This window comes from Canis lupus, chromosome 5, assembly GCF_003254725.2.
Source record: "Canis lupus dingo isolate Sandy chromosome 5, ASM325472v2, whole genome shotgun sequence".
Taxonomy (NCBI): Eukaryota; Metazoa; Chordata; class Mammalia; order Carnivora; family Canidae; genus Canis; species Canis lupus.
Window position 1 is genome coordinate 15,575,158 of NC_064247.1, and position 14,690 is coordinate 15,589,847.

General features: G+C 45.4%; 1 protein-coding gene across 2 annotated transcripts in view; it reads right to left on the bottom strand.

Annotated features, from left to right (window-relative positions):
* Nucleotides 1-10,301: 10,301 nt before the first annotated feature.
* TMPRSS4 (transmembrane serine protease 4) overlaps nt 10,302-14,690 on the bottom strand; it is a 35,496-nt gene continuing 31,107 nt past the window's right edge. For both annotated transcript variants that reach the window (XM_025465356.3, XM_035716823.2), the window contains exons 10-13: nt 14,425-14,523; nt 14,096-14,238; nt 12,711-12,860; nt 10,302-12,183 (exon numbers count right to left, since the gene is read on the bottom strand). In XM_025465356.3, the coding sequence (XP_025321141.1) occupies nt 12,172-12,183; nt 12,711-12,860; nt 14,096-14,238; nt 14,425-14,523 (404 nt within the window). In that variant the 3' untranslated portion in view covers nt 10,302-12,171. The remainder of the gene's footprint in view (nt 12,184-12,710; nt 12,861-14,095; nt 14,239-14,424; nt 14,524-14,690) is intronic.

Below are 14,690 nucleotides of genomic sequence, written 5' to 3' on the forward strand. Positions count from 1 at the left end.
ATGTTTAATAGAAATGGCTTGGGGTTTCCATTTTTAGGCTCACTGGGAGTTGGGTTCCAGTTTTATTACTTGTCAGCTGTAACTGGGACAAATTCCTTTGCTTCCCTGAGCCCCAGTCTCCCCAGTCTCCTTGTCTAAAATGTTACCTGCCTCGGTAAGATCACACGTGGAAAATGTCGAAGAATGTGTGGCACATTCCCGGGGAATTCAAGTTATACTAGTGCTGATTCCTTCTCTGGAGAAGTTGGAAAGCTGGCCCTTTAGTACTGGAGTCATTGCCAGGGCCCTGCCTATGCTGCTGACCTTGGTAATGATCCTGGTACCACACTACATGTCCTCACATTCCCCTTCCTCCGGGGCCCCCTGCCCCAGGTTAACATTTGGCGACAGGTGAAATCTGCTTCAAAGAAACAAGGGTGACTTTGAAAAGCACAGACAAATACTGTCTGGTGTATATGAGCACACTGGGCTTTGCTTGGCTGGTCCCTCCCGCTGGCTGTTCCAGGGCAAAAGCTATCTGGTGGTAGGAGAGGAGAGGAGCTTTGGCTTGTATCTCAGGAATGACCCAACCCATGCACATTTCTTATTGTTGATCTTAAATGATCTGAACATGGATTACCCAAGCACTCCTGGCTTCAGAATCGTTCCTGGCTGTCGGGCATAAGGCCACACTGGTAAGGAATTGAGGATATGTATGAATGAGTTCTGGCCAGCAAGGGTAGAGTCTACTACGCCTGCCTATTTTTTCTCACACCTGAAACCCTTTGAACAGCAAATCTCATCGGCTCTGTGTTCAAAATGCACCCTGAACTCAATCACCTGTGCAATCCTGGAGCAGGCCGCCATGGGCTTTTGCCCGGATTCCCACAGTACCTTCCTCACTGCTCTTCCTACCTCTGCCCATGCCCGACCTCGGTCTGGTCTCTTGAGTGATCCTTTCAAAACAAAATGAGATGATGTCATCTGTGCTTCCAGACTAGGCAGAGACTTGGGGACCATGTATCTTTGAACCTCAAACACCTAAGAAACGGGAAAGAATAGATGACATGGTGGTTTTCAGATGTAGGAGCAAAGGAATTGGAGGCCGGTGATTCCAAAGAAGGATAGACAAGCAAGGTTATCCTACTGTTGGCTGAGCTTACAGCATGGAGAGGATTTCCTGACCACAGTGCGGGGAGGGGACCCTGGCTAAGCCCTGCAGCTCTAAGTTGATGAGAAACTGGAAGGTGATGGCAATTAGAACTCACAGGGCCAGACACCTGCCCAGAGTCCTGGCGAGCCTTCAGCTGACACTGATGGTGGGGTGTGGGAGGAGACCACGGGAGGTCCCGGCAAAGGCACGGGGAAGGGTGGAGGGTGGAAGTCCTGGGGCTGACAGGGCAGCCTTTCATCTGGGGCTGATCCCACCCCCTCCGGAGGCAGCACCCTTTGAGCACCCTTCCTACCTCCCATGAATTACAAAGTCAGTGGCAACGTTCTTATTCCGCCCGGTGTGAGCTCCCATTCTGGCTGCACCTCTGCTGAGGCTCTTCTGCGCCGCAGGTAATTCCCTCACCTGCAGGCCTCTCCGTTGGTCTCCACAGACGCCAGGGGCCCCTTTGCAGGTCTCCAGAGTTCTCCCCGTGAAGCTCGCTCTGCTCCAGGCCTTTGCAAGGTGAGCCCCACCGGCGCTGTTCCCCCATCTCCGGGGCTCTGGCAGGTTGCCAGGCTCTGGCCGGCTCCCCCTTCCTGTACCTGAGTATAGATGTAGGGCGCACTTGCTTTGCTTCTTTGCTCTCGGAGATCTTGGTCCTATGCTGCCTCGGGTCCTGTGTCTGAAATCCATTCCGCACACGGCGGCCTCAGTTTTTGAGTTGTTTCAGATGGGAGGGTGAATTTGCTCTCATTCTTTGTCAGAAGAAATTCATGAAAACTTGCAGTCACAGAGAAATCTATACACGCGTGTTTATAGAAGCTTTGTCATTGCCAAACAAACCAATCTAAATGTCCTTGAGCTTGTGAATGGATGGATGGACAAGCTGTCGTCCAGCCATACTGCAGCCTAACCTTCCGTGATAAAGAGCTGTGTGTGCCAGTGTGGATGAACCTCTAACGTTAGCATTATGCTAAGGGAAAGAGTTCAGGGTTGAGCAAGTACCTACCTTATTGTCCCATTTCTGTGCCTTCCTGGGAAATGCAACATGGTAGTGATGGAAACCGATGAGTGGTTGCGGGGGGCTGCAGGTGGGCGTGGGGAAGGCACTCAAGGGCCAGTGAGGCTTTTGGCGGGTGATGGAGCTATGGTTGCTTGCTTGTACATGGTTGTCAAAATTGGCAGAGCTCTATACTAAAAATGATGAGTTTTATTGTATGTAAAGTACGTCTTAAAAATTGCAAAAAATTAGATATTACTTTTTGTTCAGAACCTTCCAGTTTATCGCCCAGAAAGCTCTATTGTTCTGCCCCTATTGCCTCTTTTTTTTCTTTTTTTAAGATTTTATTTATTTGAGAGAGAGAGAGACTGTGAGCAGGGGGAGGGGCAGAGGCAGAGGGAGAAGCAACTTCCTGCTGAGCAGGGAGCCTGACATGGGGCTCGAACCTAGGACCCTGGGATCATGACCTGAGCTTAAAGGCAGACACTTGACTGAGCCACCCAGGTGCCCCCCTGTTGCCTCTTTGATGTCATCTTTTTCTCACATTCTCCCTCTGTGGACTCCTAGCCTCCTTGTTTCCCTTGCTGTGCCTCACATATCAGCCTCTTTTTGTCTCAGAACCTTTGCAACCTATATATATATATATTTCCCCAGAGAAGAGAGATATTATATATATATATATCTCCCCCTGCCCCCCTTTCCTTGAAGGGATGGGATCGGTGGAGGCCTGGAGTCTCTAGGGATGTGCCAGGCCTGCCCAGAGGGAGGCCAGAGTGGATTGCGAGGTCAGTTGTCTGAGGCCTTGACAAGGCCGAGCATCTGTAGACAGCTTTCAGGTGGGCTATGGGAGGGGTAGGAGTCCTGGGCGCCCTGGCTTCTGAAAAATGTAGTCAGCATGAGCATCACCATTCAGCTTGTTAGAGAGGATTTCAGGTCTTCTCCCTGCTCCCCACCCCCCACCCCTTGGTCAAATCTACTGAAGCAGAATTTGCTCTGTAGCAAGTTTCCCAGCTGATTTGTGGGTACATTCAACAAGTACTAGTCTCAGACTACAGGTGTGGGTCCCTGGCCCGAACCTAGTGCTCACCCTGGTACTCCCTGCAGGAGGCTTAGAAAAGCAGGGCTTTGTCCTACCCATTGTTTTCCCTCATCTTTGGCCCTAACCAGGAAGTGGAGGCCTCTGGGAGTGGGCAAGAGTAACCTCAACCTCATAAAGTCATGACGAAGGCAAACACGAATCGAATCCCTAGGGTCCCAAGTCACTTTCCTGCAACATATCAAAGTCTCATGATATTCCTGGAAGGCGAGTATAATTATCCCCATTTTACCCGTGATAAGAACAAAGCGCTGAGAAATTAAAAAAAAAAAATTCCCAAAGATGTAACTCTTAGGTAGCAGAGTTAGAATTTAAACCCCATGCATTTTGTAAAACAAGTAGACAACCCGTTTGTGGATGTTTGCAAATACTAACGTGCTAGTCACTGCCATAGGCTGAGTGCTTGTGGGACCTGGTCCTTCTCCTAGTACTTGACACGAATATTTAGTCATTTTGCCCTCAGGGCACTTGTCCCTGGGAGGGAAGAGCCATTGTTGCTAGTCCCATTTCACAGATGAGGAAATGGAGGCCCAGAGATGTTCAGTGTCTGTAGAGTCTAGATCCGGCTGAGATCAGTGGTTGCTTCAGAGGAGGGAGGCGAGGGGTTGAAGGGAAGTTTGACTCTTTAAGGCTTCAGCATTGTTTAGAACTGGGTAATCCATTCACAGTGAGCACACAGTTTTTTTTCTTTCTTTCTTTTTTTTTTTTTTCTCTTCTTTTAAAGATTTATTCATGAGGGATACAGAGAGAGAGGCAGAGACACAGAAGGAGAAGCAGGCTCCTTGCAGGGATCCTGATGTGGGACTCAATCCCAGGACCCCAGGATCATGACCTGAGCCAAAGGCTCAACCACTGAGCCACCCAGGTGTCCCCACCCAGTCCAGGTGTGCCTGGCCCTGAAGCCCAGATTCTTTTCACTGCAAAGCCATCTTACAGCTCCTTTTGACTTCCTGTTCTGTCCCCTCCTGGGAGCACCCAGCTCCTCCCTGCCCTGCCTTTATTCCTGCTGTTCCCCCTCACCCCAAAGCCCAGCTGGATTCAAATCATTGGCCGCTAGTTCTATTTCTTTTTAAAATTTTATTTAAATTCAATTTGCCAACATCCAGTATCATACCCAGTGCTCATCATATCATGTGTCCTCCGTAATGCTCATCACCCAGTTACCCCGGGCCCCCACTCCCGTCCCCTTCTGCATCCCTTTGTTTCCCAGAGTCAGGAGTCTCTCTCATGGTTTGTCTTCCTCTCTTAATTGTTCCCCACTCACTTTCCCCCTCTTCCCTTATTGCTACTTCTATTTCATTTTTTTTTTTAAAGTTGGTCCAAAGCTCAGAAACAGAACATTTCAGTTGGCTCAGTTTTTTTTTTTTTGAAGATTTTATTTATTTATTGAGACAGAGAGGCAGAGACCTAGGCAGAGAGAGAAGCAGGCTCCATGCAGGAAGCCTGATGTGGGACTCGATCCTGGGATTCCGGGATCACGCCCTGAGCCAAAGGCAGATACTCAACTCCTGAGCCACCCAGGTGTCCCGCTACTTCTATTTCAAATGCCACTTTTCTGTGGCATTTACACACAGCTGGATTATGTCATGTTAGAATTCTCCCTTTAGCTACCCCACAGCATGGATGGACTGGGCTGCACCTCCCTTTCTTTCCTCACCCCTTTCCTGGTATCTGGCCAGGGTTCACACTCAGGGCTCTATCCTGCTCCCTGAGATGGTTTGGTTTCACGGAGGAGACTCTCTCGCGGAGCTAGCTCTGGACCGGAGCTGTGAGAGCCAGGTCCAGTCTCTCTGGGATTCAGCTCCCTTCCATCCTTGTGGAAAAGGAAAGAATCTTCTCTACCCACCAACCTCTCTCCACACCTCTCCTCCAGAGATGAGGGGGCTCTGCTGTGACTGCCTCTGTGTTAGCCATAGTATAATTCCTGGCTCCCTCTTGACCTCTCTGGTGGAATCACTTATGCTCTGACTGTAGAAGGCAAAAGTAGGCCCATCTCTGCACATGCCCAGGTTGGGAAAGAGCACAGGCATTTCAAGGTTAGCTGCTAAGTGTCACCCTAGAACATTCCATGAATATATACACATGGATAGCTATATCTGTCTGTATATGTATATAATAGATTATAAATTTACTCAGAATAAAAAATATATAATTTTTGACTATGAATGACCTATGAATTATTTAGAGGTCTTTTTAACATCACATGCGTATTTCATATTTTAAAAAAGATTTTATTTATTTCTTTGAGAGAGAGTGCATGCACATTAGCAGGAGGAGGAGACAAGAGGGAGAAGCAGACTCCCTCCTGAGCAGGGAGCACAATGTGGGGCTTGATTCCAGGACCCTGAGATCCTGACTTGAGCTGAAGTCAGACACTTAACTGACCGAGCCACCTAGGCACCCCTATTTTATATTTTAAAGAATATTGTTAGCTATTGCCTTTGATTTAATAGCATTATAGTCAGAGAGCTTTATCTTAGCCTAGGTTTCTTAGAAAACTTATCTAAAAAAAACATTATCTAAATTAAAGGTACAACTTAATGCTTTATCATGGGGTTCCATCCCAGGAAAGTGGGAGTCAGAGGGAAAGGGCTGTGAAGCAGGGAGAAGGAGAAAGCCATCACAAGGTGAGGAGTTCCTGAGCTGACCACTGCTCTATAAGCTGAATCACAGGACAGTCCCTGGGGAACTAGGGCTTCTCTGAATAGTTCCATACTGGGAAGAACGATGAGTAATTTATCTGCTGGCTCCATCCTGTCTCCTGTTTTCCATTATTCAACATTTGTCCTATAGATAGTAATTTCTATGTTATGTTGCTCAGCCTTTCCAGGCAGCTCTGGGGAAGCTCTGAGTGCTAGAGCTACTCTGGCTCCCATAATGGTGGGAGCGATGAAGACCACCCAAGCCAAAGCCCAGCCCTGGCCCCAGTTTGTGCGGGGAGATTGGTGTGGTGTTAGAAATGATGGGTTACCAGAGCTTTAGAACCATGGACATGAAAGCAGGCAGAGCTGGGTCCATGCAAGGCAGGAATCTGGGCTGAGAGGTGGGAGGATGGGGATGTAGGCAAGGCTGATTGGGGATTGATGGGAGCACGAAACTGGGTCTGGTGGGTGCCCATACTACTTTTGAAATGTGTCAAGACTTTATGGCCTAGTATATAGTCGACTTTTTACAAATGTGCTTGAGAAGGATATTTATTTTCTAAGTTTTGAGTGCAAGATTCTACACCTATTAGGCATGCTAATCATATTACTTAATCTTCTCTACTAGTATTTTATCTGTTTGACCTAAATCAATAAGTGGGAGAAGAATGCTGTAGTCTTCTGTGTTGGTGGATTTATCAATTTCTCCTGTAGTTCTATTTTTTATTTTCTTTTTCAGATTTTATTTATTGGAGAGAGAGAGAGAGAGAGAGAGAGAGAGAGAGAAAATGAAAATGCAAGCTGGGAGGAGGGGCAGGGGGTGAGGGAGAAGCAGACTCTAGCCCGTGGAGCAGGGAACCCGACGCGGGACTCAATCCCAGGACCCTAGGATCATGACCTGAGCCGAAGGCAGACACTTAACCACTTGAGCCATCCAGATGCCTCCATTAGTTTGTTTAGGGCTATTTTTATATTCTGTTTATACAAATAAGAAAAACATATTTACTGAGAAATGTTTTTGAAATATATTTTAAATATACAGAAAAGTAGAAAGAAACATCACTTTGATTTCACACTTGATAACATTTTGCTGTATCTGCTTCAACTGTTGTGTTTTTCCTGAAGTCAATTACAACTTCAAGTCATTTTATCCCCAATTTTTCTGCATGTATGTCTAAGGATATTTTTGTAAAGTATAATATCATGGTCACACGTAAGGAACTGTTCCTTATGACCATTTAATCTCCGGATCCTATTCACAACTCCCCAGTTACCTCTTTACCCAAATGTCTTTTGGTGCTAATTTGTTCAAGACCCAGTCAGGGAGCTCCTATTTGGTTGTTATGCCTCTTAAGAGCCTTTCACGACATTGACTTATGGAAGAGGTTGGGTCACTTGTGTGTAGAATGTCCCACCTTCTGAATTTATCTGTTAGCTTCCAAGTGGTGTCATTTAACTCATTTTTCTAACTTATATGTTTAGCTGGAAATTAGATGTAAAGGTGTAGATTAAGCATTTTTAATAAGGTGCCTTGAGGTGACGCAACATGAGGCATACTTCATATTCACAAGAGGAGGCGCATAATATCTCTATTCCACTGTTAGTGGGCAGGGTAATGTCAGCCTGATTCCTTGATTTTATTTTTATTTTTTATTTTTATAAGGTATTTTTTTTTTAAAGATTGTATTTATTTGACAGAGAGAGAGAGAGAGAATGAAGCATGCTCACAAGTAGGCAGAATGGCAGGTAGAGGGAGCACTCGATATGGTGCTCAATCCCAGGACCCTGGGATCATGACCTAAACTGAAGGCCAGATGCTTAACCAACTAAGCCACGCAGGTGCCCCTAATTCTTTGATTTTAGAGTTAGATTTTTCTGTTGAGATTAGCAAGGAACCTGTGGGATGATACTTGGGCATTTAACAACTATCCAGTTCTCCATAAACCTTTCCCTTAATGCTTTTCACCTCCATTGACAATTCTTGCCTGAATCCATTATTTCATTAGAGGTTGTAGATTTTTTATCATTCACTGATTTGATTAGCTACATTTTTTGGCGTGTGTAAAGAAGAGCTTCCCTTCACTACCTCGAGCACCTTGTTACCTGGAGGTAGATTTCTATGGTGAAGCAGAAAGATGCTTGCTTCCTCGACCCCCTCCCCCCATTACTATTTCAGAATAAGGACTTGGCATGACAGTCAACTCCAGTGGTGACAAAGGGATTGTGGTTTTTTCTTTTCTTTTCATTTATAGGTATTAACTTGCTCTGTCTTCCTGGTGAATTGATCCTTTTATGACTATGCAGTGACCCTCTTTATCCTAAAGTCAGTTTCAGTTGTACAATATAGTGATTCAACAATTCCATATATCACCCTGTGCTCATCACAAATGCACACCTTAACCCCCATCACCTATTTCACCCATCCTCCCACTTACCTCCTCTCTGATAACCACCAATCTGTTCCCCATAGTTCAGAGTATGGTGCTTGGTTTGCTCTCTTTTTTTCCCTGTTTGTTCATTTGTTTTGTTTCTTAAACTCCATGTGTGAGTGAAATCAAATGGTATTTGTCTTTTTCTGACTGACTTATTCCACTTAGCATTATACTCTCTAGCTCCATCCTTCTTACAAATGACAGGATTTCTGCCTTGGTCATATGCGCGTATGCACTATCGGGGCAAATGCTGTATGTGTGGATTCATGCCTTTAATGAATTCTGAACATTCTCAGCTGTTCTCTCTTTAGATGCTGTTTTTCCTTCATATTTCTGTTCTCTCCTTCTGATTCTTCAACTGGATTTGTTAGACTTTCTTATTCTAGTCTCCACTGTCCACAGCCTTGTTTTGTGTGTATGTATATTTTAACTCCTTATTTCTTTCTATAGCAAACTTAGTAACTTCTTCAATCTAACTTCTGGTTCATTAATCTTCTCAATCTGTCTTAAGTGCTATTTACCCCAAACATTCAGCTTTTAATTTTAATAAAAAAAGGGTTTTTTGAGGTTTTATTTATTTATTCATGAGAGAGAGAGAGGGGGATAGAGACAGAAGGAGAAGCAGGCTCCTCCTGGAGTGGGGAGCCTGATGTGGAACTTGATCCCAGGACCCTGGGACTATGACCTGAGCTGAAGGCAGACGGTTAACCAACTGAGCCCTATCCAGGTGCCCTATAGCTCTTATTTCTAAGAGCTCTATTTGGTTCTTCTTCAAATCTACCTGTCACAGTTGCTTTATTAAAATACCTATTTTTTGGCTGTTTTTAGAGAGACAGAATTGTGTGCATGCATGAGTGGAGGTAGGGAGGGGCAGAGGGAGAGAGAGAATCTGAAGCAGGCTACCTGCCTAGTGTAGAGCCCAATAGTCTCGATCTGATGACCCTGAGATCATGACTTGAGCCAAAATCCAGAATCAGATGCTTAACTGAGCCATCAAGGTGCCCCCAAAATACCTTTTTTTTTTTTTAAGAGAAAATAGATATTGGTGAGGTTGTGGAGAAATTGGAACCCTTGTGCACTGAATGTAAAATGGTGCAATCCTCATGCAAAACAATAAAAAATTGGGATACTTGGTGGCTCAGTCAGTTCAGTGTCTGCCTTTGGCTTGGGTTGTGATTCCAGGGTCCTGGGATTGAGCTTGTGTCGGGTTTCCTGCTCAGTGGGGCATCTGCTTCTTTCTCTCTCTCTCTCTCTCTCTCTCTCTCTCTCTCTCTCTCTCTCTCCCCCCACTTGTGCTTTCTTTCTCTCTCTCAAGTAAATAAAACAATTAAAAAAAAAAGGAAAACAATGAAAAATTGAAAACAGATACCATATGATCCAGCAATTCTATTTCTGGGTGTATATACCCCAAAGAATTGAAAACTGAATCTTGAAGAGAGATTTGTACACCCTGCTCACAGCAGCACTATTCATTATAGCCAGGAGGTAGAAACAAGATGTCCATTGATGGATGAATGAATAAATGTAGTATAAATAATGGAATATTATTCAACCTTAAAAAGGAAGAAAAGTCTGACAGGCTACAACCATGGATAAACCTTGAAGACACTCTGCTAGGTGAAGTAAGCCGGGCACAGAAAGGCAAATGCTATGTGATTCCACTTACATGAGGCACCTAAAGTAGTCATTTTCATAGAGACAGAAGGTAGACAGGTGGCTTCCAGTATCATGGGGGAGGAAGAAATCGGGGAGCTATTGTTTAATGGTACAGAATTCTGGAAGGGAAAAAGAGTTTTGGAGATGGACGGTGGTGGTAGTTGCACAACAGTGTGAATATACTTAATACCATTGAACTGTATACTTACAAATGGTTAAGATAGTAAATTTTTGTGGATTTTATTTTATTTTTTATTTTATTTTTGTTTTTTTTGTTTTTGTGGATTTTAAATTACAAATATTTAAAAATATCTTTATGAGGAAAAAGTACCCATTTTAAGCATTTATTTTTAAGATTTTATTTATTTGAGAGAGAGCTAGCATGGGAGAGTCTGCATGAGTGGAGGGAGGGGCAGAGGGAGGAGCAGACTCCCCGCTGAGCAGGGGGCCTGATGCGGGGCTTGAACACAGGACCCCAGGATCATGACCTGAGTTGAAGGCAGATGCTTAACTGACTGAGCCACCCAGGTGACCCTCATTTAAAATTTATTTAAAGATTCATAAATTATGATATTGGCATAATGTGATAGTTTATAACATGAACACTGGAATCAGAATACTCATATTCAGCTTACCTATATGTAACCTCAGGCAAGGTACTTAGCTTCATTGAGCCTCAGTTTTCTTATCCATAAAATGGGGATGGAAATGGGGATGGGATACGAATGGCACCTAACTCATAGGTTTGTATGAGTCTTAAATGACTTAATACACAGTGAAACACTTAGAATAATGTCTGGCACATAGACATATTCTATAGTATCAGTTTTTCTTATAACCTGGCAATTCTAACATAAGGTCCTTGACTATTTTTGATGATTCCCACTCCTGGGATTTTCTTTTTAAAAAACCTTGGCTGATCTTTGATGGTGAGCACTGGGTCTAGGTTTAGTTCTGATCTCAACTTTCATATAGGTCTTGGTCCCTTGGACAACCCAAGATTTTAGTTAGCTGTTGCTCTCAAATCTCTACCTTCATTTCAGCTCACGATTCTGATAATTTTGTTTTATTTATATGTGTTTATTCATGTTTTTATTTGGTCTTTGAAGATTTCTATTTCTTGAGAACCTAGTAAAGCCTATTCATCTAAGATCTGACCAGGAGGGTTTTCAGAATACCTGGGCCCCCATACAGTGGCCAGAGAAGTCCATGGGGCTTAATTCTCTGACAATTTGAGTGCAAGACTTATTCATGATTATGTTCCCAGAACCCTACTTAGGTCCCACTTCAGACTTTGCATATATATATATATGTATGTGTGTGTGTGTGTGTGTGTGTGTGTGTGTACTTTTTTATTTTATTTTTTATAAAGAATGAAAGCAACCATGCCCAGGGCTCTCTAGGTAGAAGTGAGGACTCAGGTGCAGTATCTCTTTCCAGGCACTGGGGGAGCCATGGTTTACCATCAGCCTTAAGCATGCAGATCCTCTCTCTCCCAAGTCATAGGTGTTATCTCCCGTCTTTGGGTCTCCTTTTTCCTTCTTTGGGTATCAGTGGTCTCCCTAGGACCTTTTCCTACCCAGGTGCAGGAATGATGCAATAGTCTCAGCTCAGTTCTTAGCATGTAGCCCAGTCCACCAGTGTCAGACTTTACACACCTGTTTAGTAGCAGCATCCATAGAACTGTCATAACATTAAGTAATAGTATTGAGCCAATAGCAGGACTGTGCATTTTACATTACAACTGGTTTCTTCCTGGATGGGCTTGAGGATGGGTGGTGGAGAGGGCTGGCTCAGAGCCTTTTCTCCCTTCATGGGGTGATCTGAGCTCTTACTGGAGAGTCTACTTGGTGATCTGAGCTCTCACTGAAGAGTCTACTTCCATTTAGTAGAATAGGAAAGTTCCTTCCTGGCTTAGCAATGCCTTCAGAGACCTTGGCCAAAAGGCTGGCCTGTTCAGTAGGCTGTATCTTTCTCCTTGGGATGCCGGGAGCCCCGGGGGTGGCGGAGCTGGTGGTGTTGATTTCCTCTGGGTGCCTGTGGGCTGTGATGTCTTTTACAGGAATGGAAGCCCTTTGCTGCACCAAGAAATGTTGAGGTGATTGGCAGAGAGGTGTGCCCACAGGGGCTCTTGCTCTGTCTGACTTCTAGGGGGATCCCCAGTGGGCAGGACAGGGGGAGGCAGCTTCCAGCAATATGAAGGGGCCGCAGCATCATGGTGTAGACTATGACAAGAGACCAAGAGTCAGATGACTTGAAACTGGACAAGGTGGTGATATGTGCAAAGTTAGTCTGCTTTTTCTGAAGCTCTTTGCTCCTCTCTCTTGAACCTTTCCACCCTTTTCACCCCAATGGAGTCTGTTCTCTGGAAATTCTTTGCCAGAGAATAGAGAATGATAAAGCTGGGTGTGTTCTATATCCTAAGGCATTTGTATTTACTTGGAATCTCAGATGTTTCTTGAACCTTTCCACCCTTTTCACCCCAATGGAGTCTGTTCTCTGGAAATTCTTTGCCAGAGAATAGAGAATGATAAAGCTGGGTGTGTTCTGTATCCTACGGCATTTGTATTTATTTGGAATTTCAGGTCTAAGGAATTCCAGCTCTTCATGGTGGAATCTCAGGTTGTCACTGATGGGGCAAATTATTTAGGATGTAAGGGGTCATCTCAGACCATTTAAATCAAAGCTAAGGACAGTTTGGTACCTTTAGGGTAGAGAGGAAGGTAGGGAATGTACAATAGGTGGGGCTCACCTTTCGGACATTGTAGATCCAGTTGAGATAGGCTGTGACCTTGGTGTACACTCCCGGGGTACTGGGACCCCCACAGCCATGGCCCCAGCTCACGATGCCCACCACCTGCCACTGGTCAGAGTGATACATCAAGGGCCCACCGCTGTCACCCTGTGAGACACCAGAACAGGGGCTGCTGGGGAGGGCAGGCAGGGCTGGCATGGAAGAGTGAGCTTCTCTCTCGTCCCTTTCCTGCATTGGCCCATCCTTCCCCTGTGCTCCCCACTGCTCCCCAGTGCTGTGTGCTGTTCTGCCCTCACAGCTTCTGCTGAAGCTCTTCCTGCAGCCTGGAAAGCCTTTCCATTTGGGGTGAGAGAGTTCTGTTTGTGGTCAAGAAAGTAGTTGGTGTGCTTTCTTGCAGAGATTCACAATGCACACTAGAGCAAACCAAAGGCTCTAGAAGGTTCTGCAGTGAGAGGCCCAAATATTTCTTTTTTATAACCGAGTATTTCCCAGATTATTTAGCTGCTCAGGAGACACCTATTGCAGGCCAGGTACTGTTTTAGACAATCAGGATTTGACCAATGAAAAGAACAAAGATCCCTGCCCTCGGGGAGCTTAGAGTTAAATGGAGAAGAGAAAGACCGCAAACAAGCAAACAACAAAACAGACCAGAACTTGTCAGATAGTGAGCAGTGCACTTATCTGGGTGTCTGTCCCAGCTCCTAGTAGTCCCTGAGACTTCCTTCCTCAGAACCCAACAACACCGTAGCCTAACTTCCTCCCCCCCGCCGCCGCCACTGTGAGCTTCCCAAGGGAAGAAGACACTGTCCCTAAAACCTAGTATTTATTTACCTGACATTCAAGAGATGGCTAAGAGCTACCTCTTGAGTGAAGGAATTTAATGGCTGAGAATGGGGGCAGGAGTAGGGATAGGGACTATAGTGAAAATAGCTTGGAAGATTGTTTGGGGGTGGAGGGAGTGAGAATGTATGTGGAGACTGGTCAGTAGGGTTAGCAGGGAGGCACTGCACCAGGGCTCATCCAGCAGCAGATGGATTTTCTCTAGGGTAGTTCAGCATCTTGGCAGTTCTAGAAAGAATAGACCTGGCATTCCTGCCCTCAAGTGACCCCTACTCTGTGAGTGATGGGGGAAGTAAGAGCAGGTGGGGTGGGTAACATCATCTTTGTATGTGAAATACACATTTGAAATCTTTCCACTGGTCTCTGTCCATCCTTCCTTCCATCATTCCATCCTTATCTTATAGTCTTTCTTCCCTTCCCTCTTCCCTTCATTGCAACATTGAGTGCCCACCATATGCAAGACTTCATGTGAGGCAGTCGGCCTCTGGACTTGTCTCTCTAGGACTCACATCCCTTTCCAAGGAACTCCCTTATGATCCCACCTGGCAGGTGTCCACGCCGCCCTCCGGGATGCCTGCGCACAGCATCATTTTGGTGACTTCCCCCTGGTATGCGTCCTCTGCATTGCACCGAGTGTGGTTAATGAGCTGGACAGATGCCTGTAGCAGGGTGTCGGACATCTTTCCTGGGAGGTTGAAACATGTTCATATTCCCCTTCTTGTTTCCTACCCCCAGCCCAGGAAAATTCTCTGGGTTGCCTGGCACCTTGGTGCTTGGACTTCCAGGATGGGTTTTTCTCAAGGATGGTCCTCCTTCCCATCACCTCCAAGAGCTGTTCCTTCAGCCCTGTGGTCCTAAACCCAGGACTTACCTCCATCCGGCTCCGTAAAGCCCCATCCGATGACCCAGAGTGGGGTGGCTGGAATGAGCTCCTCATCAAAAAAAGGCAGGCAGATGGGCCTGACTGTGCCTGCCAGGAGCAGAGAGTAAGGGGAGAGCCTGGTGGCTAAGCCCTCTGAAAAGGTTGACATCAGGGTTTCCATGACTGGTGTTCCATGGGATGTTAACAAAAGTGGCATGAGAAAGTTTTGTGCTCAAATAAGTTGAGGAGATATGGTTTAAATATAATAAATTAAA